Source organism: Clytia hemisphaerica, unplaced genomic scaffold (assembly GCF_902728285.1).
Source record: "Clytia hemisphaerica strain Z4C2 unplaced genomic scaffold, Clytia hemisphaerica genome assembly, whole genome shotgun sequence".
Taxonomy (NCBI): domain Eukaryota; kingdom Metazoa; phylum Cnidaria; class Hydrozoa; order Leptothecata; family Clytiidae; genus Clytia; species Clytia hemisphaerica.
Window position 1 is genome coordinate 2,275,804 of NW_027103562.1, and position 27,454 is coordinate 2,303,257.

Below are 27,454 nucleotides of genomic sequence, written 5' to 3' on the forward strand. Positions count from 1 at the left end.
AAAATTCTGTTTTCGATTATGAAAGCTCTATCTACACCAATAGTTTGATATTTTGTTCATCTTCATTATAGAAATAACTCTTGCTGTGTAAAAAGGCCTTTACAGCTTTGTCGGAGTGAGCGCAGCCGCAGCCAAAGCGTGCATTTTTAAAATTTCAAAATTCCAAAAAGACAATGCGCAGCAAATTTATTGCGAAAAGACAAATAATTTTAGGACATCACGCACGGGGATATCAAAACAGCTAAAAAATTATAATGGTTCATGTTTGATTATAACTTTCTCAATGCATTGATTCCATTAATTATAAGAACATTTGAAAAATATACAAGAATTGGAAAAGGCAATAGGTAATTGTTGAGTTTAGAGTTAAAAGGTTAAAAGCGCATCATTTACAAGGCGGTGTTTTTATTGATTATTATCAATAATTTTAAACAAGATTTATAAATTAAAGAAGAGAAAGTAATCTTCCAAGAAAACCCCCTTTTGTTTATCGTTTCACTTCAAGTTTGGCTTCTAACAGTGTAAGTAATTCGTAATTAAGGTAATTCCGGGGTGTCATCAAGGCAAGTAAGGGTACGGATATGTGCCGCCTTAAGGGCGTTGTTTTTTAGCAGCCTTATTTTTAGGAAATTGAAGTCCCTGTAAGAGGTTCAAAAAATCTAAATCAAATCTCAAGCTCCATCTAAGGATAAAAAAATAGAACAATTTTAACTTTGCATGAGTTTACCCCTTGAAAGATCGCGAAATTCGGTCAAATCTGTCGCCCAAAAAGGCTCGTAAATAACTTAACAAAATTTTCGATAAGTATAATATGATGGGCGAGATGATGGGAAGCGGTGGGAAGATCGAGAAATAGCCTTAACTCACCTGAGAACGAAGTAGATCATAGCTTTTATATCATACGTTGTTTGTATTATTGTTTTTGTCATGATTTATTATATATTTTATTTACATTCAAATAATATAACTATTTGCATTAGTTTCAGAAAATATCGAATTATATTTCCCGAAAGGCATAGAAATATAATAACATGGTCTATTCCCAAGTATGACGTTTGATATTTACGTTAAATTTTAAAGAGAGAAATTTTCCATAAAACATTTACAATGTGCAGAGGGCTACGAGGGAACTTCCACAAAAAGGGCGATGCTAAGTGTCGTGAACTCTCGAGTTAATCTAAATCTTTCTAGAATTGATTTAGGTCTAAGGGAAACCCTAGTACAATGTTTTTCATAAATTCGAGTCGTTCTGTAATTCGACTTCTCGTTCCAGTTCGAATTAGCAGGTTGATTTATTTAAGCTTTGATGAAAATAGTCCAGTCCAGAGGAGCCTTCTCAATTCTAACTGTACCGTAGGATAAATGTATGCCACAAATCTCAATCAACCCTACATGGTAAAGTGAACTGAGCCTAGTTCCCTCAGGTATTGGGCTCTTTCAGAAAAAAATATATTATGTGGGGTGGAGGATATAATATTTTTTGCACATTTACCCCCGGACATTGTTAATTTTGACCCCCCGGACAAGCATCAGTTGACCCCCCAAGATAATCAAAATCACCCCTAATCAGAGCAAGTTTGTCCCCAAAACAAGGCAAATTTTGCAGATTTTCCATTGCCCCCGGACAAAATATCCAATATATCCTTCACCCCACCATACATATCCCCCCCATGTACAAAGATTTTCTGGAAGAACCCATTTCGTCAATTCAATGGTGTATTATTTAAAGTATTTACAAGGGTAACAAGAATTTTTATACAATATTCTCTATATTATAAAAAATTATCTATTTACTGTAAATGATTTTAGGCAGTCGAAGAAATTGATATTTTGCTTTTCATATTTGTATCAGAGTTGTCTTTAGGTTGACATTTACTGATTAGAGAGTCAATATAATATGGTTTGTTGTTAGATGAAGTAGTTGTTTTTGGAGAATGTATTAAACTTCTCTTAGAATCTGTTGTGGTGAGGATTGATGATTGCTGCTGATTGTTCAGTTTGAATTCCTCTTGTTCGTTTTTACGCTTTTTGAATAACATATATTCAACAGCCGCCTGGACATCCTGGTCAAAATCCTCATAGAGATCGTGTAACGAGCGCATGTCTAAATCTGGAAACATCACTCTCAGAGCTTCTATTTTCTTGTCATCTCTTTGTTTAGAGTTACCATGACGACCATCTTTATTTCTTGTTTCCATGACTACATCAATGACGTCATCATCTTCTGATTCGCTGGCATCGTCACGCCGTGGGTCGATTACAATCGGCCTGAAGACGTCTCTTCGATCATGTATGGAAGGAGGGGAAGGGACGATGTAACTTCCAGGGAGAGATGCAGGTGATGATCTCATAGAGTCCCTAGGTGGGGAATGACATGAAGTATGCTGGTAGTGTGGCTGATGGTAGGGAAAGTACCTTGCCACAGGGTAGGGTTGATAGTGATAGACAGGAGAATGGTGGTATCTGATTGGACCTGGTTTGTCTACATTGGGCTGATGATGGTGGTGGTGGTGTGGGTACTCTCCTCTCCGTGGTGGGGAAGGATAGGGAGGATGAGATCCGTTTTTGGCGAGGGTTGGTGGTTGGTAAGAAGTCCATGTTGGTTTATGGTGATAATACCGGTTAGTGACATGATGACCTGAGAAAATGAAAATGAAAATGGACATTGAAAATAATGGCTACTGAAAATCAGCCAATGTTGACCCAAATAATAGTTATGTCAACAAAGTGCTTAATAGCATAAAATTTTAAAAATCAAAATAAGTATTTTACTGCAAGTTTCGAGTGGTAAATAATCAAACATTTTTTCATTTCTAAAACACTGTATCTCAATCTCATCTTCAAACAACATATCAGAACATTCGGGGATTTACCTTGGTGATAGGTTGGCGATATTTTTCCACTTGTGGTTTTCTTTTGCAAGGGTGAAGATAAGATATACTCTTCTTCCTCCGTCAACGGGTTATAATGTGAGTATTTATGGTTGGGAATAGCGACCCCACGTTTGGCGGCCACTTTACGTTGTTGGCGTAGATGAGCCACACGGGCGGCCGTGATCTTTTGACGCTCAACAACAACTAAGCATGAGCGGCATGTGCAATCTTTGAATTCACATTTCTCTTTATGTCCTAAAAAGATGAATTCAAAATGAATTCAAAGACGTGATTTTTGAATTTTCATCATCGACAAAAAAATCAAGGTCTTAAGTCTAACGTCTTTATGATTATATAAACTAATGAAGCTTGCAATTACAAACGCGTTAGGCATTTTTTCTTGGATCTCTGAAAATTCAAAAAGCTCAAATAAAACGACGCAGTAAAAATAATTTCTAAAATAGGGGTACCTTTCAATTCTCGGTCAAGGCCATGATTTCGACATCGAGCACATTTCGGTGTCCGTGTTGTTGTACCATCATTGAAATGTATCACATGACTCAATCCGCCATCTTGGTGAATGTGGACGCTTTTGTTTTCGAGTTTTCCTGCGATTCCCATTGGCTCTTCTTCTTTGATAAACGTCTGTGATTGGTTGTTTATTGTTGCACAGTTACTGAAGAAGAGAAAAAAGCATAAAAGAGATTAGAAGATTTCAATGTAATTTTTATATAACAGCCAATTTGACCACTTTTAATTTGTACAAAAAGGTACCTTTTGGCAATACAATACAAGGCAATAATACTGAAACTCGAGCTTAGTCCCTTTGCTCACATTTTTTATTCTGATAGTGCTCGCACAAGCATTGTAAAAAAAAAAAAAAAAGTGATATGCTAGTGACTCTGGCTCTGGGTAAAAGATTGAGTGAAATCTGTACACGAGCCAACTGTTTTATCATGTTCGAATAATGACTTTGCCTTCCCTAACCTTCCTTTATACCTTTCAATTTCAAGGTCGGTAAAGATGAGAAGATTTCCAAGTATTTTCGGTCATTTTCACTGATCTATCGGAAAGTTATCTTCAAAATTCTTGACTTCAAACAAAATACTCTGATGTAATTCCCTGAGAAAAAGATGCATGACCTTAAATTTTTTATACTTCGTTGAAAATCATGATGCCGGGTAAACAAAATGACAAGCATGAGGGATCTTAAATAAATCAAAAGCGAAATCTTTGGAGGTTCGACTTACGGTGTAATAAGTTTGTAGAAACTATGTCAAAGTGTTGAATTCAACAAGACGTTGTTTATAATAAGCTTGTCATTAACAAATGTATGAAGCACGCGATTTGCGAAAAAGAAAACCGTATTCGTAAATATTTAAGCCCAGAATTGAAGAAATGTTGAAATTCTTACTCAAACATTCAGTCACGTACACATCTTACGTACGATCTATTAATGGGATAAAAATCCTGTATGAGAGGCCCGACGATTCAAGACTTCCAGGAAAAACGGAATGCAATTTCAAATAATGTGGAAAGAATCAATCGAAGCCACCTTTAACATTATCTGGTCAAAATATAGAAGCAATATAGAAATTCACGAAAAATAGTGCTGTGTCACAGACCCGGTGGAACTCTCGCTCTACTGGAAAATTTGATCAAAATTCGTCTCAGGTGGGAAAAACACTCCACGATATCAGCCCTACTGGGAAATTCTGGGAGTTTTTCTTTATCTTCATTTGAAATTCAATGGAAAAATTGTATTCCAAAACCATCCCCAATGGATTTGTTAACCTTGGGAACAATAGAATTTCCATCCTCATTGGGATTTTGATAAAATTTCAATTCCCCCACTGTGAGAAGAAGTTCCATCGTGGCTGTGAGACAAGCCTATATACTACAAATACTGCTAATCCTTATCACTACCAAAGTTTCTTGGTTAGCGGAGACTTTTTTTTGTGCAAGGGTATTATTTAGGCCCGGCGAACGGTGAATTTCGCCGGTCCAAGGCACGAAAAAAATTACAATTCGCCGTTCAAAAAGTTCCGTTCACCGCCTCAAGTACATATTTACGCGAATCAACACATTACGCTTGCTAAGAATTCGCCCGCTTAGAATTTAGAAAAATTTTAGAAAAAGAGTTTCATTCGCCAGCCTACCAAAAACAAAGTAAAACCTCTGTTTATGTATTTTTAGAGTTAAAACCTTTCCGTTAAAAAGCCCGTATCTGCAGAACAAGAAGATGAAAAAAAAGAATATCAAATTTAAATCATACCTCATTTTTCAGCAAATCTTTGACTTTTAAAAATTAAAAATTCCAAACTGGCTGTTTCCTGGTTGACCTTTTCCCTCAGACTGATTTTATACCATGAAATACAAACGCTCTTATATAATAATCGTGAATTCTTTAATAATCAAAGGAAGAAAACCGTGTATTAAATTTACACAAATTGTTAAATTTCCTGAAATTTCTTTTTCAATTTTCTTTTTTCTTAACTTCATGTACAATATCTGATTAATATTGTATCAATAAACGTATGGTGCGCAATAGGCATGATTTTCTTGCTAGCTGTGAAGCAGTAAAAAAATTACTCACTTGAGGCCCTTGGTTGTGCCTTAACCCTCGCCACACCCTAACATAGAATCACTGAATACAATCTCTGTCAAAAGCTGTTCAAATTTGTAAATTGTTTTCGTATCTTTTCACCATTTTTATTCAATTTTTCTTCTTCAAAGGTAAAACTTTTTTTACTACATTGTGTTTACTTATTGATGTTAATCCAAACCAAAAGTATCACTACTCTAGTGTTTAGATGAAATTTTAAATGCATGCGGCTTTTCATAAAGCAATACCAGGAAAAGTAAGGCAAAATTACGCATTCTCAAAGTAAAAATATTTTGAAATGCGCTCCTTTGAAATTCGCAGAATGAAAAACGCGGTAATCATAAGAAAGTATACAAAAATATAATAAGCATACAATATTTTTATGATGTTCAACATGAAATAACTATATTTAAATTTCCTGTATGAATTTAAAGGGCAGGAAAAAGCTTTAGAACAAACGGGAAAAACATGAAATCGACACCCGCGCAAACAAGAGAAAAAAATCGCGCGCACTACGCACAGCAGCGGAAATTTTTTTTCATCGATTTGGTAACCATAGTAAATAAATGGTAGAATGATATGAGGTAATCTTACCAGTAGGGGGTCTTGGCCCCAGTGTGAATAATTTCTTCTACTTCTTCGGTTCAGTAAACTTGCGCACAGTGGTGTGAGGTGAGAAGTTAGATCTTACGCCCTCAGTAATCAATAAGAAAAGTAAAAGATAGGATATCCTCTTCACAAACTATATATGGCAACAAATTTTCTCAAGCGTGTTAACTAACAAAAATGAAAATTGAAATTGTTGAAGAAAATCTGTTTTGCTTCATCCTTTATAAATATTGTGCAACCAAACCCCCTGGTTTGCTAATTTGTAAAGAAATGACTAACTTATTGTCCCTTATGGGAATTATTTGTTTGTCCTTTAAAAAGAGGAGAGTAGGAAGGAAGCAAAAGCAAAAATTAATTTGGTTTATAGATTCCTATTACACCAGTATTTTAAAGAGGGCGTGTAAATTTTTAAGGGAAAATTTCCCCCAAAAAATAGATGCCAGCCCCCTAAAATTTATAATTTATACACTTTTTTAACTAAGTATAAATTCACTTGAACTTTTAACGCAAATCGACATAAAATTCTTTTTCAAATTTTGGTAAATAAATGAATAGACTATTTACTTCAAATTATTGTCAAATTTTGGGAAAATTTCCCTCAAAAAAATTGTATGTAATAGCTTAAAAAGTATTTATTTTCAATGCTATTTTGCTATGAAAATGTTTTTTAAGCTATTTTGAAGAATCTATGATTTTTTAGAAAGAGGTTAGTATATGGTCCACCTGAGGATATTTAGGAAAACTAAATTCGATATAAATCAAAAAGTGAAAATGAATTATAAGAATGGAATAATAAATACAAAATGCTTTTCATAAAAAAAACAACATTTATTGGAATGAGTAATATTGGTAATGGACTGGAAAGTTTAGACTTCCCACCATCAATATTTAGCTCAACCCCTGCGGAATACACAGAAATAGGAATATTTTAACAAGGGCGGGTGAAAAATATTTATAAAATCATCAAAAAAATCATATCCCACTACTATTGACGTATCGAATTTTAGAATTTATTCAAAAAAAGATTCAACGAAAATACAATCTGTATTGACTGGAAATTTGGAAAACAAAATTTCAAATAAACAACACCGTAGAATTTATTTTTCGTCTTCAATCAAAGATCACAATTTGAAACATAATTATAAGTGGAAAATTCTGGAATAATTTCATTTTATTTTGACTGGTTTAAGCTCCTGTATACCTGGAATCCATTTAAAAAGACAAATATCCAAGAAATTTAATTCTAACGCCGGTCTAAGGGAAAAGAGTTAAACATCACAGAATCTTTTATGAAAAATTTATTATTAAATTTACTATAATTATTCCAAATAATCTATAGAGTTGATGAAGTAACCGGGAAATATTACTGATCCGCCTTTAAAAGGCAGACACAATCATGAAAGGGGTTTCATTTCTTCACGTTTTTTTTACAGTCAAGGATGAATTTTTCATGAAATGCAGTTAATTCATACCAGCCCACAACTAAATAATAAAATCAAATCAAAACAAAACACGAACCCTTTAAATCCAAATAAAACTTACGATTGAACAGTAAACAAGTGTTTCAAAATATTCCTGCTAAAATGCATTGGATCAGCCGGAATTTCTTAAGATATTGGAGAGAGAGAAGCAACTTTACTTCCTCGAAGTCTGAGTAGATATTTGAATTACGGTTAGCCTTCATATGGGTCTATTTGTAAGCCATAGAAGAATTCTAAAATATATTGTTTAAAAAAATGACAAAATTATGGTTAAAGAAACTTAAAGGACAACATTTTAACTATCTCCTACCATTTGCACACCCTCTTCTCAAAGACACAGTAGGATTTTTTTCCGCCAGTGGGGACAAAAATATCGGATTTAAAATTGATGGGGATTGATATTTCTATATTTTTTTACGGCTGGGGATTCAAAGTTTTTTGCTTTTAAGTCGGAAAATGCAACGGGGATTGGAAAAATGGCGAGGACTTATGTTTATTTGATTATTTTCAGTGGGCCAAAAATTGAAGGATAATTTTCCACCGGGACGATATTTTGCACAGTTTTCCCAGTGGGAAGGGGTCCCAGTAGCCTAGTTAACTAAGCCCGTATTCACGAGGCTAGGACACACGGCTTATGGCAATATAGCATTTTCGGCGCTTTAAATATTTTTTATATTTACGGATTTTAAGTTTGCCTTGGAATACTGAACGTTATTCAGTCACAACTTAACCATCAGATTTATCCAAGTGACTGAATCAAACTAGCTTAGATTTCTAGGCTAGGGTCCCAGTGGGTCTGTCTGTGAGAAGGGGGTGTATTTGCTTACACAGAATTAAACATAAGAAGAAATTTCTTCACATCCCGCGCCGCAGCGAGCAAATCGTGAGAAATTCTTCCGTCAATTTTTCTTTGTCAACATAAGAGGCGCGTTGCTTTTTCCATATCATAAAAGAGAATATTTTTAAAAGTATACCCGATAACCTTTGCATCATTATCAACGAGTCAGGACCATTTTCAAGACGGCTAGAAGTATGAATTCTCTAAGGGTACTTATGATTATACTAAAAGGGAGCTGCCGTTCGACAAGTGAAATATCTGGTCAAGGGTTTTTTGCATTATTTTTAATAGCCCGACGAATAACAAACTAGCTCTGACAAATCATAGGTGAATGTCCTTGAGCTGGGGAATGAAATATATAGTTCGGCGGAATGTAATTTTTTTCGTGTTTTTTCTGACTAGCAAAATTTGGGCCAAATCTCGAGTCAAAAGGAAAGGTCCTTAACCTTAAGGTCATGTTTTGAAAATTTTGAAAAATACAAAACCCTACCTAGTTCAACGGTAACCTCCAGGACTTCTCTACGTAGGACGCAAGCTTTCCGCTTGTCTTTAAATTTGAATTAGTACACACAATAAAAAGAACAAAATTCAAAAAAACAATACCTTTGCTAGCAATTCAATCCGAAGTAATTCCCAATTTCTTTGAAGGTGTCTTTAAATCAGTTTTTATATCTTGCAAATAACCGTCTTGTCAGTTTGTCAAATTGTCTTTGAGTTGTTTCTAGGACGACTTGCGATCTCGGAATGAAGCGAAATCTGGTCGGTGTATTGCTAACAACTGAAAAAGCAGACAAGATATCGTGACAGCAATATTTTTAAATCAAAAAGTAAAACTGACTAAATACATAGATACATTGACGTAATTATGCATAATTTATGTAGGTTACATTTATGGATACCAAAAATAATGTAATCTTTTGATTTTTTCAGGGATGGACTTTGATTTTTTTTCACATAAAATAAAAATAACTGAATTTTAAATCAGCGGAATACGGACAGTGCGCAAAAAACAACGTGCATAAAAGGGATACTAGGTCATGTCAAGCCTATTTACTTGTTTGAACCCTTATGGGAAAAGAAAAATAAGAATCAGGAGTTATTCATATTTAGGTAAAATTTGGTATAAAGTACAAAGATTCCTTCTACAAAATTTGGTTCAATGAAGTTCCCCCGACCAAAAATCTTTTAACGGTACTGGCTTAGTACTGTTTGGATGCAATCGTCAAGAATTATCCCAAAAAGAAGACCAGCTATAGTCACTGGGATAGATTAGAAGTTTTTTTTTAAATCGAACATCACGGCAATAAAAAAATGGTTGAGAACAATCTTATAGTTTCCAGATTGGATAGATTGGTATGTAGATTGGAAAAATGGTTAATATTTCAAAATTTCTCATAAATTCAAGTAGCAATATATTTTTCCATTACTAATAAATATAATGTTTTTCCAGTATGGTTGTTTTTTCTTATAAGGATAATCGTCAACCTAACATAATTACACGAATCTGATTGGTCAAGAAGGATTTCGAGGGGAAATGACACGATAAAAAACTAGTACAAATGAGTGACCGGGTCAGACAAAATTTCTTAAATTCGTGACAACACAGGAAAAAGTTGGACTGAATAAAATTAATGATTTATTTACAACCAAAGTAACGACTGACATATTTTCCCATCGTGAAAAATTAGTAACCCACCCTATACAATATATTCAGTTTTCACTTTTCAAAAATATAGTAGAAATAAATAGACAATAGTCATTCATTCCCTTGGAGAAACAGTTTGCTTTAACCCCTATGGATAGCGTTTGAAAGAATCATAAATTATCGGTTTCAAAATTCTTTGAGAGTTTTTTTCAAAACAGGACAAACAGGTACTTTCAATGAAAAATGTACATCGTGTTACCGTAGTAACTGTGGTTCTTTATTCCAGAGGAGTTAGATGATTTCTTAATTGAAAATGTAACTTTAGTTTTAAAATAACTATTTTATAAATTTTAGATATCATTTCCCATCGCGTCCATACTTTAACAAAATTATTGAATTAAATCCTTCTTAATTCAAATTTTGGACCAAAAATAATCAATTTTATCACCCCCTACATTGATAAACCACCTTGGCGAGAACATAACTTTAGGTTTTTTTTGTAACTTTAGATTTTGAATAATTAAAATTTCACGTGGAATCATCAAGTTAAAAAAAACTTACCATTTTTGTGTAAGGGTTTCAATAAACAATTGGCAAATTCTTCGGCATCATGATATCAAACTACAAAACCTGTTAAATATGAAAGTTAAAACACTGTTTTATAACAAATTTCTACTGTTTAAGGTTCTACCATGCGAAATCAGTTTTGTGAGATACAATTTCTACTGGCAACCCTAGGAAAATGTAAGCCTGGTATCATTTTGTATATTCCTGCTGTGACGATAAATATAATTTTCAATCTTAATACATCAATGTTCATGTATCTGACAAATATTACCAGTGGAAATCTTATAATTGGCTCCAATATGCAATTCTGACTCATGAAATTTTTGCTGCCCTTCGTTCTAAGAAAAAAGAACGTATAATAAAGTTATCAATCAATGGTCTTGAAACTTGACACATTGAAGAGATAAAGGAACAAAAAAGGTTCATCATAAGTGATTTAGAAATGTCTCAGTTGACCCGGATGAGAAAATGTTGAACATCTGAGCCCAAAACTAGCGAAACCAATCCAAAGAAAAAACATACAACAAAATCAACAGAAAAGATCATTGATGGAAATAGTTCAAAAAAGCAAACGCTCGAATACTACCACTATCCAAGCACAGTGTAAAAAGTGCCACTTAGTACTTTTTAAGTACAGAAATACTTTTTAAAGTAATTCAAGCTAAAGCTAAATCCTGGAGAAAAAAGAATACCTTATGTAAATTGGCTGTTACTCACCATTCACAATAGTTGGACATCAACCAACAGGATCACTTCTTTATTTAATTATTCAACTAGAAGAACAATGTTAACAGATTCCGGCCGGACGAATCTTGTATTGATCGACATATTTGTGATCCAGTGTTGTACATCGTGTTGTAACATAACGTAACGAAACATAAGTGTGTGTGTCTTGAATCTGAGACCAAATCAATCTCAAAAGTGTTTCTGCATCAATAACACAATGTCAACAGAAGTTTAATGTTCAATACCAACAATATTTACACTATGTACATTTGGCGGGTCTTCTTATTGACTTGGAAGGCCAGCTTCACCAGCCAAAACCTTCATCAATAAGGAAGCAGATGCTGTAGATTTTGTTAAGCAATCTGCCAGTTGTTTTGAGGCAGGAACCCATTCAATCGTAATGAGTTTGCCTTGAATCATTTCTCGTAAACAGCAAAGGTCAATCATAAGACCTTTATCTTCAACAACTGTAGATGTGTGAGCAGTGTCTCTCAATGATTTACTGTCTGTTATACAAACAGTCGGAAATGTTGATTGTTCTGAATCATAAATCTCACAGAGTAGTGCTTTAATTAATGCTGCGTGTTCTACTGCTTCCTGTAGCGCAAGAGTCTCGGCAGCAAGTGGACTTTTCACAACACGTTTTACTTTCTTTGAAGTCCAGACAATAGGCGCAGAGTTTCCATTTTCACCTTTAATCAGGATAATGAAACCTCCTTGAGACTTAAATCCTGGAAGATTGGCGTGTGTGATGCGTCACTATAAGCATACAACGTTGACTTTTTAACATCACCAATATTAGGTAAGTGGATCTGAGCAGTTGAATTTTGAAGCTTACGAAGATACTTGTTCGCTAACCGTATGTCATCTGTTGTACCATCTTTAACACGATTACTTAAATCACACGACGCAAAAGCTAAATCAGGGCGTGTTTGTTTTGACACCCATTGTATCTGTCCAATTAAAGCTTTCAGTTGTAACTTTTCCTCTTGAGTAAGATTACGTTTTGATGTATCTTTCAATTCAATAGGTTGAAGTGTCTTAATGTAGTCATTTTGATGCATTGCTACAAACTCTCCTGTCTGGTTGATGTCCAATCCTAGGTACTGGAAAGTTGAAAACGATTCTTTGCTTAAATCAAATGATTTCTGTACATGTGATACAATTTTCTCATGGAACAGGCGTGTTCCAGCATAGAAGAAATCGTCGACATGACAACATAAAACACCTTGAAGCTTTCCTTTGTTTCTCCAAAAGAATAACGCTTGGTCATATTTGCTTCTTGTGGCACCAGCTTTAACTAGTTCCTCAGCAGCTTTAAGATACCACGAGCGAGGGGCATCATTTAAACCGTAAACAGTACGTTTCAATTTCCAAAGTTTTGAGGTATTCGCTTCTCTTGGCGGTTGAATGAATACTTCGCGATTAATTGGACACCCTTGCAGAAAAGCAGCTTTAATGTCCATAGAGTGTATTTTCCACGAATTGCTCACGGCAATTGTTGATACGAGACGAAGGTTTTCCTTACAGATAGTTGGGGAATCAGTACGAACTTCAGTATTGATTTCCTCAAAACCACGAGCGACTAACCTTGCTTTCACGGTGTTGGTGTCCTTGTCAGATTTCTCGGTAATAACCCATCTGGTCGATACTGTCTCTTGACCTTCATTGTCAACCTCTTCATAGACATTGTACTCGGTCCATTTCTCTAGTTCTTTTTGTTTAGCTGCTAATACTTGAGGGTTGTTACTGGAACTGTAAAGGACTTCTTCTTCAACTGGCTGCCATTGAATATTTTCAAAATCAACGCACTTAATAACACCCGACACTAAATTTTTAACATTAAACCAATGTTTATTCTTGCCATTAGCTTTTCCAGCACGATTAACAGCGATAAACTTTTCTTCCTTATTGGTATCTGGGTCAATGAACAAAATTTGTTGTCCAATACGAGGAAGCTGAATTCGTTGAGAGTTACTTTTATTTCTACGATCAGTCTTTTTCTTATCTCCCACCGGATGCGTCGTTTCAACTGTTTGGATCTCTGGTATCTTTTTGTCAGGTTTAGTAAGCTTAGGTTCTGCGATCGGGTTTTCAACTGGAATCATAACTGTTTCATTACTAACAATATCGATGTCTAATAGCTCTGGAATGGGTACTTGTGGTTGTTCATCTTCTTCATCTGGTACGATAAGTATCTCCTTTGGTAATGATCCCGACTTTTCCTTATTTGCTTTCGTCAAATGGCATGGACTTACTCGTAGAACACTTCCTCCGTGACGCACAACAACAACTTTTCCGTCAATTCCGATAATGGTACCTGGACCATGCCAGTCCTTGTCTGAATTTCGTTTGTAATAGACTGTATCTCCATTATTAAACTCTTTGCTCGTTGTTGTTCGTGTTTGACGTGATAACGCTGTTTTGATTCTTTTACTGGATTCAGCTTGGATAAATGCCCTTCTAGCAGAGTGAAGAGCATTCAAATGTTCAGCAACAAATTCACTTGACGTTTTCGTTCGAAGGGCTGGTAACTGAGATGTTAACGTGGACGGAAGATTTGGGTTACGGCCGAAGACAAGTTGATTAGGACTGTATCCCAAGTTGTTGGACAAAGCATTTTTCGCACTTACAGCCCAAACAAGTGCATTCTGTATGGAGCACTGAGTATCAGCAACAATTTTGTGGATCATGTTTCCTAGAGTGGCATTATGTCTCTCGACTACCCCATTTGACCATGGCGATTCAGCAGCTGTTGAAGCTATCGATACATCTAAAAGTTCTGCTACGTCACGAAGCAGTTCATTGTTAAACTCTCCTCCATTGTCAGCAAAGATTGATTGTGGTGAACCGAAAATAGCAACCCAGTGTTTCAAAATTTCGTCAACTATCACCTCCTTGTGTTTAGATTTGATGACGGACGCCGCAGAGTAGCGAGTAAACAAATCGATCATATGAAAAATAATGTACTTTTTTTCGTTAATTGTGATGAACTTTAAATCCATTGCAAGGCAACCATTAAATTCTTTGGAAAGCGATAACGATACGACAGGTCTGGCTCTGGCTTTTCGGTAACGGGTACAAACATCACATTCCTCTGTAACTTGATCGATAAGTCCCAATAACTCGTCATCTTTGATTTCTGCATCTTTTACGATAGTTTTCAGTTTTGTGGAATCAACAGGATGTCCAAACTGTTTATGCAGCTTAACAGCAATAGACTTTTTCTCCTCTTTCGACTTTGTGTTTAAATCATTTATTGTAAGATATAACTCAATTGGTGCTTCAGGTGCGATATTACGATTGACAAGAATCTGCTTTGGCGAAATAGGAATACAATAATGTCCGCTTGAAGTGTGTTGAAGTTTTATCTCTGTACCGAAAAGAGTTATCGTGTCTTTAACAAAATCAAGTTGTCCACCGGCTTCCTTTATACTATGCTTGGAAAGTAAAAGAGGTACCTCACAGTCGACTACATCTGTAAGGATATGCCCTGGTTTTCCACCGATGTTAATAGGAATGTTTACTTTCTTCAATGATTGATAAACTTGACTAGGACCGAATTGATACGACTTCTTACTTTTTGTTTCTGTTACGTCTTCGCGATTTGGTAACGAATCGAGATAGCAATTTAACCAATTCTTTCCACATACATTTGAAGGGCACCCTGGATCAATAACTGCACAACTTAATGTTTCTGATACCATCTGCTCAAGAAAACATAACTCGACTCCACTTTCTTGCGTAAATAACTGGATTTTCAAATGTTGTAATGATAAGTCCTTTTTATCTGCATCCGGACAGTCACGGTAGTAATGATAGATTGAACCACAAATTTTACAACGAGTAGGGTTACCATTTTCATCTGGACAGTTTCTATAACGAGTCGATGACTGTGCTTGAGGAGCGCGACTGTCCTCTTGACGGGATCCTCGATAGTTAGCTCCTCCACGTCCACGATATCGATTAACTCGAAAATTTCGTCCTCGATTAGCAGAATAATTGTTACGAGAATAATATGCTTGTTCATTTTCAACTAAAATATCTGATGTATCTTCAGTCGTTTTATCATCAGTCGTACACGAATCGTAAATAGCTTTAATCTGCCGTTTCATATCATCATACTTCAGTTCTGGAATAGTGGCTCTGGCTAAATCACGTTTACTTTTTGGTAAATTAGCATTTTTCAACAATTGATAAGCTAGTACTGGCGATGGTAACTCAATCTTATAAGTTTTCAGTTTATGATTGAGTTGTTCAAACTGATTGATATATTCTGCGATATTCATACTCGTATCTCTTTGAAACGTTTCGAATTGTTCGTATGCAGTAAACATTGCCTGATCTTTTGACACTGCATAGAGTTCTCTCAATTTGGTTATAAGCACATCTAAACCCTCTTCGACATTTAGCTGTTCTTTCGTTAATGTTGCACATGCTTGGCGAACCTTCGGGGATAAACTGAGATACAACACAGGTCCCTGTTTTGTTTTAGCTAAATCAGTTACTAACTGCCACATTTCAATTTCATGTAACCAATGTTCAAAGTCTCCATCTTCGGAGAACGGGGGCAATCCATACTTTTGCCCTATCGAAACAACACCTGCCATTTTCAACAATTAACCACTTTAGTTTATACTGTTATAACAACCAAAGTTCATAAACTTTATCACACTTTAGTAACCAACCAATAATATCTTTACTGCAAAACCACCGAATGCTGCTACCATGTAAATTGGCTGTTACTCACCATTCACAATAGTTGGACATCAACCAACAGGATCACTTCTTTATTTAATTATTCAACTAGAAGAACAATGTTAACACCTTATGGATAAAAAAACAGCCTGAGTTAATCAATCAAGATATCATCCCTGTGTAACAGACCCACTGGGAGCCCCACCCCACTGGAAAATTTGGCAAAAATTTCGTCCCCGGTGGGAAAATACCCTGGAATTTCAGGCCCACTGGGAGAATGACTTCCCACTGAGGAAAAAAGTTCCAGTGGGGCAGTGAGACACGGGTGTAGATATCATCCTGGTAAATTACCTGTATTGATACATATGGGTAACATGATCCCCTTGAAAGGTCAAAGCCAACCATTTAACTAATCCAAAACAAAAACTTGATACCATAGCTCATAGTAAGTACGACTTTTCTTAGATCTCCATTCTAAATTATTTCTAGCTATAAAGAGATAATAAAAATGCGAAAGTAAAATTGGTATAAAATATGAACAAAGGAAATCTTTTATAATCAAGCAGGGGGGGGCACTCAAGGTAAAAGATGTACCATACGTGCAGCCCTTAAGGATATATTTTCTAAGCTTCCCAAAGTGCACTGTAAGGGTCGAAATCAGCAAAGATGAGAAAAATTGCACTCTAAGGGTGTAAAATTTCGAAAACCTGACCATATTTTGCCTGAAAATGGTCAAAAAGTTTCAAGAAAATGCACCATAAGGGTCGATTTTTCGCTCAAATTTTGTAAAATTTTCTCAGCACTGATATGAAAAAAGCTTTAGCACATCTAGGAGCTAAACTGGTAAATCTTCTGTGGTATGTTTTCTTTCTTCATTTCAATGGAAACTAAACAACCTGGATTTCAGAAGCATTTTCTGGGAGGACAGAATAGAAAATTGGATGTGATTAATCATTATAGTTACATTGTAAGCAACAATATACTAATATCTCTTTCTCTATGCTTTTTTTGGGCAGTAAATATGAGAGTAAAATGTGGTAAATAAAATCAAATACTGGGTTTTACAATGAAACTCCTTAGATCACAAATTGATTTTTAAAAAATTCTTGCAAATAACAAATACACTTTCAATAACAAAAGTATTTATCTATAAAAACACCAAATACATCAAATTCAACACGAATAAAATTTAAAGTATCTTGTATTTAAAATCTACGAGCAAACATTTGTATCAAAGGGCTCTTCTGAAAGATTAGTGTGCTTTGTCAATAACTCTGAGGGGTATGACCTAATGTTGAGTATTAGCATAAAACAAAACAAAGACATTTAATAAAAGCAAAGAAAAAATAAAAATTTTAGTGTACAATATTCCATATTTATAAAAAACCTTTTTAGCAATATAACAAACATTCTTTTGATAAAAAACACGCTCATCCAATCTAATGAAATCACAAACAAATAATATTTTGAACCTAAATGGTAATGTTGACTTTAAAATAATTAGTTCGTTTTACTAGAGTTTAAGGCTGCAAGTTGTAGAGATCCATCTCATAGATTTGAAAAAATGAGTATACGAGAATAAAAGAAAAAAACAAACAAAAAGAACTAAAGAGAAATTATGAGAGTGGATATGATTTAGAAAGTGCAACCCATTTTAACAAAAGCATCTCTAATAGCGTCCCTAAATTCTTCATGATGTTGAATGATTGCCAAAACATGTCCAGCATCAATGGTTCGGACCTCAGTTTTATGGTTACCATAAACATCCATTGGTGTGACTTTATAACATTCTCTTGGTATGTAACGATCGTGTTCAGCAGATACAAAGATAATTGGCGAATCTTCATGTGGTCTATTGTAATGCGCTAAATGAGTAGCTTGATCCATGATAGCAGTCATGTAGTCTATAGTCTCTTTAGAAGGTTGCTTACTTTCACTCTCGTACGGCCATATCAACTCTTTCAGATGGTCAAAATTGAAATATTTCGTAGTTGAATTATACAACTGTGGTACGGTGTAAAGATATTTCATTAAATCCATTTCCAAAGAAGAGGGACCGATCTTTTTACCTTTTAAATCAAAGTATTGGCCTAATTGGACATTCGAAAATAATGATGTTACACTGTTATACATGCCTGACAGTGCAGACGTTTCTGTAGCAGCCGTGGAATCACTTTTTGGAGCTGGTGGATGATTATCATTACCATAAAGTGCGTTTTCAATGTAATGATTTTGTAGCATCTGTTTAAAAGCTTCGTCTTTCCGTAACATTTCATTATATTTTGGGTTTGTTGATAGTTGCTTCTCTAATACATCCCAACACACAGCATGACTAAGGACACCCTGTTAAAATTTTAATTAAAAAAATATTATCAACCCTATCCAACATCTTTTATCCATCACTGTTGCAGTGTTGATCAGATGACCATATAATCGTAAAAAAGTGTACCCAAATAAAAATGTTGAATAAAAATCACAATATAATTAATGCCTTGGATTTTAGTCATAATCAAAGAAAATTGTAAGGGATGGTATCTTTTTTAGTTAATGTCATTCGAAATTAAAAAAACCGCATAGGCTGCTCTTATTCTTATCCAAACTGATCCAAGAATACTCTTGGTTATAACAAAACGTTACCATTAATCAACCAAAAGATACCTCAGTAAAGGCTGGTCCTGCAGATGTCCATGAAAGACAAGGTACCAAGGCTATCGGTTTATGCCAGCCAGAAGCTGCAATAGTTGCCATGTGACCACCCATCGAGACACCAGTAATTCCAAGGGGTCCATAACCTTGCTCTTCACACCAAAATAATAACGTACAACATTCCAACATAAGAGCTGCACCCATTACAAAGATATCTGATACATGGTTGACAGCTGATCTACTTTGGTTTTTTGGTTTGCGATATCCGTAAAATGGATTTTCAAGAATGATTGATGCTATGTTGTAATCTTTGGCAAGTGGTGCAGCCATGAATTGTCTTCTACGCCAAAAGAAATGATCGCCTGTTCCAGCAAGTTGGATGGTTAGAGGTTTTTGTGTATTCCAGTTGTTAGGAATGACTAGCTGAAAATGCGCAGTTTCACTTTCCAGAGGAAGCATCTTTGGAGAAAGCGATGCCAGGGGTGATCTAAATTCTCCTTTGTATACCGTCATGCATGAGTTGAGTTTCTGCCCTTTCGACAATTTGATGTCGACAGTTTGTAAAAAGTGATAAACATCTTTCATCTGATTTTTATCGAAAACAATCTTTTGTAGACGGTTGAGTTGTTGGTATGTTTCAATGTCTCCCCATCCATGGTTGAAAAATTTCGTCATGTATTGTGTAGCTGATCGAAATATTTTATCACTGCTTGCATTTCTAAGAACTGATGTTACCATTGGCATTGGGAAGATATTTATTTGTTCTGGTGTTAGTTTTGTTCTATAATGAAAAGATTTTTTAAAGGTCAAGACATAAAAGCTTTTAGTATATAGGGAACCCCCTCCTTTAAAGCACTTTGACTTAAAACCCTGGTAAAACCAGTTGAGCCTTTCGGCATTCCAATAACCTTAAAACAAGGGTTTTAAAAAGTTAAATTTTCTGGTATCACAAAAACTACTCTGAACTATCAGCCTTTCATAAAACCAAAATTGCGTCGATCAATGTTTACAATATCAAGCCTTTGAATTTCCATGGAAGTAGAGCATGAGGTTCAAATTAATCATAGCAGTACATCAGTTCAGCGAAAACATATGTTTTTTCTCCTTGCGCAACTGGCTTGTTTCTTTCACTGTGATTTAAAGTACATCAGTGTATGAGAAGCAAACTGGGTGAAAAGGGAAAAACAGACAAAATTATAAAGTCTTCTGAATGAAAAGGATTAGTCAAGGAAAATACTTCTCACAATAACAACAGCCCCCGCCCCCACTAATGAAATGCAGGTAACCCCAAACATATCAGGTAGCCCCTAAATTTAAGAATACTTCCAGGTACCAGGCTTTTTTAACACTTTTTTTTTAGGTACCCCTAAATCTCTGGGGGGGGGGGTGGATCCTATGAGTGGTAATGACTTACTGGTTTTTGCATGCATGTACCACAGCCCTACCAGCAGTAACATGTCGAATGAAAACAACATCAGACTTAATAATCTCATTCTAACAGGAGAAGCCAACCAAGCACAAAACCTGGAATATCTCAGTCCATTGGGTAAAAGCGATCACAGTTCCCTGGGCCTGGTTGTTCAAAAGTCGATTAGATTAACTCGCGATTAGCGCTAATCGCGATTAGATTTCGATTAGTTAATCCCGGCGATTAACTTCCGTTGTTCGAACGTCAGATCAACTAATCGTGGACATTTTGCCTGTTTTCAAAAAATTTAATCTTGACGTCACTTTTCGAATGTTTTCAAAACATTCGAAAATCTTTTTTTGTTCAAATTTCTCACTTCAATGCAGCGACTTCACTTCTTTTGTAGGAAAAAGTCTCTTAATCCTCGTTAATCCTGGGTCAGAGCAGGATTAAAATTTAGCTAATTTAATCGGGATTTAATCCAGATTTAAGCTAGTCTAGCAAGCTAGACGACTAATTTAAACATAGTAGAAATAAAGCAAAAAGTAATGAAGGGAACAATTTTAGTCGTCTAGAAACCTTTGAGCACTAACTCCAAACAAAAGAAAAGTGTCAATATTGCAATTATAATTTTTTCCCGCTCAAAAAAAATCTTGAAAAAAAATGTGTGTGGATTTGTGTATTGAAAGTTTTTCATTTGAGTTGATTTTGTTTTGAGAGTTTGTTATTGCTTGATAAATAGTTTTCTCGCTACGCAAGTTTCTGCGTAGCTAGCCGGGGTATCTATAAGGCTGGAACACCGGATTCTTCCAGTCGTTTATACAAATTAAATCCCGTATTATTATTATTAGTATTGGTATTATTAGTATTACACGCATTATAAACGACTCCAGTCTAGATTTAAGCCTAATTTTTTTCGAACAACCAGCGGTTCTGCGTTAATCGGCGCTAATCGAGATTTAATCGAAAATTAAGCTAATCGGTCGCTAATCCACTTTTGAACAACCGGGCCCTGACCTTTAGCATAAAGTGCAATGCATATGTTAAGCCTACATCTGAAAGGTACAATTATGATAATACTGATCAATTTTGAAACAATGAAGCAAGATCTTGAAAGAGGTGACTGGAAAACGATTTTTCTAGATGCAGCTAATGACAAATTAGTCGAGGAACTATAGCAAGTTTTTCAAGAATAAAGTAAACGAATGGCAAAACCGTTTCATCCCGCTCAAAACGATTTGAGGCGAGGGTTGGAGAAAGAGAGGAAGAATTCCTATTCCAAAAGATCTCAGAACTGAAATAGCAAAGAAAAAGCGCCTACATAGAAAATGGATGAAATCATCGCCGCGAGAGAAAGACGAAAATCGCGTGAAATACACCCGTGTACGCAACCGAGTGACGAAAATGATGACACAAGCCCATAGAAATTACGAACGGAAAATCTGCAAGTGCAACAATTCAAAAACAAAAACAAAAGTTTTCTGGTCACATGTCAGGAGTAAAATGAAATCTTCCAGTACGGTATCATCATTACTTGAGGCACCAAATGACAAGAATTCTTTGAAACATGAAGACCATGAAAAGGATATACTTCAGCGTCAATTCTTCAGTGTTATCACTAGAGAGCCTCCTGGGGAGCTACCAGACTCCGAGAAAAGAACTGAGTCCGTAATCGATGAATTCCATATAACAAAAGAGGTGATCCAGATCAAAATAAAACATCTAAATCAGAATAAATCATTCAGTCCTGATGGAATACATCCTAAGATGCTACTGTCGTTATCTGACCACGTCTCTGAACCTCTTGCAGTAATAATGAACACATCATTAAAGGAAGGGTCTCTACCGAAGGATTGGAAGGAAGCTCACGTAATACCCATATATAAGAACAAAGGTGCTCAAAATCTTGCAGTAAGCTTGACATCAGCAGTATGCAAACTGATGGAGTCAATAGTGAGAAAGCATATTATGGAGCATCTTCTTGATCAACATCTTTTATCGAACAAGCAATATGGTTTTATCAAAAATCGATCCACTGTTACGCAACTGTTGTATTACTTGGATACGTGTTGTGAAAGTACATCAGAGGGAAAAGTGATTGATAGTATCTATTTTGATTTTGCAAAGGCCTTTGACACTGTACCTTATCATCGTTTATACAAGAAACTATTAGCATACGGCATAGATGGTCCGATAATGTCTTGGGTAATATCATTTTTAAATGGACGAACCCAATCAGTGAAAGTAAATAAATCATTTTACGACAACGGATCACGTGGTTAGTGGTTTCCTACCAGGGTAATGTCCTTGGACCGTTATTGTTCGTTCTTTACATCAACGATCTTCCTGAAAGAGTGATATCATCATTAATACTCCTCTTTGCTGAAGACACCAAAATCTTCCAAGAGGTCAACACTATCGAAGACACTCTATTTCCATCCAACAGGATATAGACGCGCTAGTCAAGTGGTCGAAAGAAATCAGCTAGAACATGTTTTTGAAGCGAAAGATCTTGGGATTGTGATCGACTCAGAACTTACATCCAAGGAGCATATTGCAAAGCAGGTAAAGAAGGCAAATTCAATACTAGGAGTGATTAACAGGAGCTTTGAACATCTGAATCCATCCATCTTCCTAGTACTATATACTTCGTTTGTCCATCCGCACTTGGAGTATGCTCAGTCGGTATGGTCACCTAAACTTCGAAAACATGTTAATTTGATCGAGGGTGTACAAAGACGCGCCACAAGACTCATGCCTATCTGCAAAGATATGTCCTATGAAGAACGCTTGCGCATACTTGGCCTCCCCACACTTGAATTCAGGAGACTCTTTTGTGATATGGTCCAAGTATACAAACATCTCCACTACTAAAATAAAAATACTCTTCCAAGTAAATTATCGACTCGAACACGTCCGAACAGGAGACACAATGATGAGCTGCTAATACCAAATTTTGGTAAAGATGGATTCCGAGGCGCACAAACCAACTCGTTCTTTTACTACAGGAATATACCAAACTGGAATAGATTACCAAGATATGTTGCAGAGGCAAAGACTGACAAGATCTTCAAAGAAAGACTCAACGAAGCTTGGAAAAAAACATCCGAAAAGATTCGAGACAAGACAATTGTAATCAAGATCCGGTTCTCAGAGGCCCTCGTGTGCCTTGAACTTGTATACATTATTATTATTAAATTATTATTACAATTTTAACTCAAAAATATATAGGTCTGGTGAAAATGACGTCACATAACACAAATAAATAGGCATTGGTCTAATAACAAATCTTTGAAGTGTAAGTTCGATATATAATAAAAGAATATGAAAGTAAACCATAGAGAGAAAAATGATGAACAAGATTTCATAGTGGCCTTTCCCCTCTTTTAAGAGTCAAGGGCGTTGAGGGGGATTCATTCTGACGTCAAATAAAAGCTGAACGGATGTGTTGTTAAAAGAAATAAATATGGCGGAGAAAATTCAGAAAAATCTACGAAAACAGCCGAATTCAGCATCAATTTACGACCTTTGCAGCCCATCTGAACGTGTTACAAGTGAAGAAGGAAGATCCAAAGACACACTTGAATGTAAGAAGTGCAATCGAATTGTACACTACATTTGTTCAAAGCTCCCGGTCTATCAATTCCAGTTATGTCTAACATACAAATTGAGAGCTTTTTTTGGTCAAAATTGTGTCTTGATCACTCCTGATCTATTGGAACGGGTCAATTCATGTGAAACATCAACAGTTTCAGGATTCCGAAAGAAGATAAAAGCTTGTGAGAACATAATGAACATCTCAGGACGTAGAAATCACTCAATTAAAGTCCAAAGACGTTAATACTATGATCAGCGAAATAAAGGATAGTTTTGAGCCCAGAATGGCAACAATCAAAAAGAAGATAGAAAACATCATTCAAAAAGGAAGAAGAAGTAAGACCACGAAGCTAGGCAGCAGTCGCGTCAAGGCAAATCAAGAAGAACATAGAAAATGCATTTCAGGAGGAAAAACAGGAGGAACGTCTGATTCATTCCACAGCATATAATTTGATTCTTCATGGTGTTGACGAATCCACTGTAGATTCAGAGGAGTCAACCAAAATCTACGACAAAGAATATCTTCATGAAAAAGTCTTACCTATGATGCTACGCTTAAGGAATATAAAAATCGAAGAAACTCAAAGAATCTGAAAATTTTGTAAGGAAAGAGAAGATGAGAAACGCTATTGACCAATAAAAGTCTGATTTGCAAACGAAGAAGACAAAAATACAGTGTTAAAGGCAATTACCAAAGGAGGATTACCCTTAAAATAAGATTACCCTTCCGGGTGACAGAAGATCTTACGAAAAGTGAAAGGAAGACAATCAAAGAGTGGTGTATCATGAAGCCCAAGAAATGAATACTTCAATAAAGGACGCAAACTTCAAATTCAAAGTCAGGGGGAGCCCTAGGAAAAAACTCTACCTTAAGAAAATTGTAAACCGAACAAAGAGCGGTTCATAGAGGCCCATGTGCTCGCACGGTGGCCTGTAAACTTGTATAGCATTATTATTATTATTATTATTTCCCATAAATTGAAAAAGGGTGGAGAATTAATCCTTTTTAAAAATCCAGGGGGGGGGCAAACAAGGTGGAGAAAAAATTGCTTCAAACAGCAAGGGGAGGAAAAATAGGGAATTTATCTTTTTCTTCTCTTGTTAAGCGAAATAGTTACCTTAAGGGGATTAATTTTCGCGGGGATTATGTTTCACAAATTTTGCGAGTTTTTCCAAAATTCGCGAAAATTAAATCTCGCGAAAATTTTAAAAAACTTTGGATTCGCGAAATTCGCAAAATATAATCCTCGCGAAAATCAAGTTTTTTGAAAAGAGCTCTACAGTTTCTATTTTTTGAGAAAATCACAATTGTTTGAAGTTTTTTATTGGTCTACTGTTCGATTTTTTAGTTTTGTATTTTCGAAAAAGCCCACTTCTCGCGAAACTTGCGAAATTTCCCGTCTTCGCGAAAAAAATAAGTCCCGCAAAAATTAAATTATTTCGCGAAAAAATTGTCTCGTGAAAATAAGTTCCCGCGAAAATTAATCCCCTTAAGGTAATATTTCAAGTGGGCAACCTACACTATGGTCATTTGAAATTTTCAGGAAAGGATACTGTCAACAAGAAGATAAATAGTAAAATCTACACACAAGGTTTTCCCTGAGATGAAAATGATCTCTTTCAAATGATTCCTTGAAGACTAACAGGTGTGCCACAAAAAAAGTTTCTCTTTATGAAACTGATTTTCTCAAAATCTAAAAATTTTAAAAGAGCCATTCCTATTTCATTGGAAGGAAGAAAGATGGACTTAAATTTTGATGGGTCATTTATTAAATTTGATTCATTAGATCAAAAGTTATGCTCAATTGGATAAAAAAGTTACTTTTAGAAAGTGCTCGAAAAAGTTAAAAGTCGACCTATCAATTTTTTACTTTAAATCTGGTAATGGCAATAGCCTTTACATAATTAAGAGCATTTTTTATCAGTAACTAAACACATAAATTTTGAAACTGAAGGGTCGAAAGGGTTTAAAATCTTCACCAAGATCAATTTATCTTACTTTTATTGAGATTTTCCTCCGATTTTTGGTTCTCGACTGGATAAAGTTGATGTAAGGCTGGATCTACCACAAAACCTATTTTTGATGTATATTTATGAATTTTACCAGATTTTTTGCCTTCTTTGACGAATTTTCTTCCTTTCATTGAAATTCAACGTTCCTTTATGTAACAAAAGGTCATTTAAACAGCTAATTATCATTTTTAATGACTGAAACAAAAGTACTGATGTATCATGTAATTATGCTTCTGTTTAATTTGATAGGTCGATTTTTAACGTTTTTGAGCACTTTCCGAAAGTATATAAGTTTTTCATTCAATTGAGCAGAGCTTTTGATCTAATGAATTGAATTTTAATAAATGACCCATCAAAATTTAAGTTTATCTTTCTTCTTTCCAATGAAATAGGAATGGCTCTTTTAAAAGTTTTTGAGAAAATTTGTTTCAAAGAGAGAAACTTTCTTGTGGCGCACCCGGTAATTTATCAACTGAATGGCTTAAAGTTAAACACAACAAGAAAATATGTATATGAAACTCAGCGTTACCACTATGCACTAAAATAGCGAGAAACCACACTATAGAGAGTAATTAATCAATATCAATTGATGGATAGATAATCAATAAAAATCATAAACTTCTCTCAGGGATTACTTGCCAAAATGTGTTGTTTCAACTTGTCAGCATTGTATTGTTGTAAAGGGAAAGATAAAAGAGGTAAGACTAGCCTAGTCTTTTCTGACTGTCTGAGTTTCTGAGACTTAGTTTCTTATTTCTGACTGAGTTTTCATACCTGTCAATCATTTGTCCATCAATTTCGACCAATCTAATTTTCGCACCGAGTGGGATTCGAACCACCACCAAAGAAAGACCTTCAGATTCGGAAGCCAGCGCTCTATCCGTTGAGCCATCGCCGCACAACAAAATTACGCAATTCATAACATATTATACCGAACTAGCAAAAGACGGGGGGTAATGTTATTATAATATGGGTAAAAGTACCCCTCTTTTAAAACTGACTGAAATTCGAGCCGTTACTAGCAACCCTGCAGGGCCCAAGGCGTCGAGTATGCACCCGGCACAGTGACAAACCGTTACTAGCAACCCTGACCCTACCTGACTAACTGTTAGTGTTAGTTAATCAATTCCAAACAACAAAACCCCCAGAAAGGTGACTATCAGCGATCCGTGGATAAAAAAATAAAATAAAAAAATGAAGGTAACTTTGGGCGATCCGATATAATTTTCTCCATGAAAATACAGACCAGATATGCAACAGTCCCATGTTTCGACTAAAATCGTCCCACACACACACAACAAGTTATAGAGCAGTTGATTATGAGCAGTTGACGGTATCTCTCTATTCAATTAATGACATCACCTGGACAAAGTCAAAAAGAAAGGTGGAACTCCTTAAACTTTGTGATGAAATAACTTACTTTACTTCCAATTGTCAGTGGCAGATTGTTGGTTTTGATTTTTTTGAGTTGAACTTTTACCCCTCTGCGGCTGCAGGCATTTTTTTCCACCAACTTCTGTCGTTACCCTCCCAGTTCGCTGGATGACGTCTTACGGTCGAGAGACGGCTTCAAAATGGTAGCGCATAACAGCTAAAAGGTCTTGTTTTTAAACTTGGGGACGCTTTTAAATTCGAATTCGAAGGCGTGCTTCGATTCAATAACTATTTCAAGCTGAGAGAATTACAGTTGTTTTTCAAAAACGAAAGTCATGGGCCTATTTCACGAAAAACATTTCAAGCGCAGGCGC

The 27,454-nt window shown here is 35.5% G+C and overlaps 1 protein-coding gene and 1 long non-coding RNA gene across 2 annotated transcripts; both read right to left on the reverse strand.

Moving 5' to 3' along the window:
- Nucleotides 1-10,612: 10,612 nt before the first annotated feature.
- LOC136800710 (uncharacterized) lies at nucleotides 10,613-16,522 on the reverse strand. The gene is made up of 3 exons (XR_010845749.1): nucleotides 16,394-16,522; nucleotides 10,890-10,956; nucleotides 10,613-10,681 (listed from the first exon to the last, which is right to left on the reverse strand). It is a non-coding gene; the product is annotated as an uncharacterized lncRNA (long non-coding RNA).
- A 474-nt stretch (nucleotides 16,523-16,996) lies between these two features.
- LOC136800709 (protein ABHD18-like) lies at nucleotides 16,997-27,235 on the reverse strand. Its single transcript, XM_067057365.1, has 3 exons — nucleotides 27,127-27,235; nucleotides 18,701-19,469; nucleotides 16,997-18,385 (listed from the first exon to the last, which is right to left on the reverse strand). Exons 2-3 carry the CDS (start codon nucleotides 19,430-19,432, stop codon nucleotides 17,678-17,680), a joined length of 1,440 nt encoding a protein of 479 aa, XP_066913466.1. The 5' UTR covers nucleotides 19,433-19,469; nucleotides 27,127-27,235; the 3' UTR covers nucleotides 16,997-17,677.
- Between the last annotated feature and the right edge of the window lie 219 nt (nucleotides 27,236-27,454).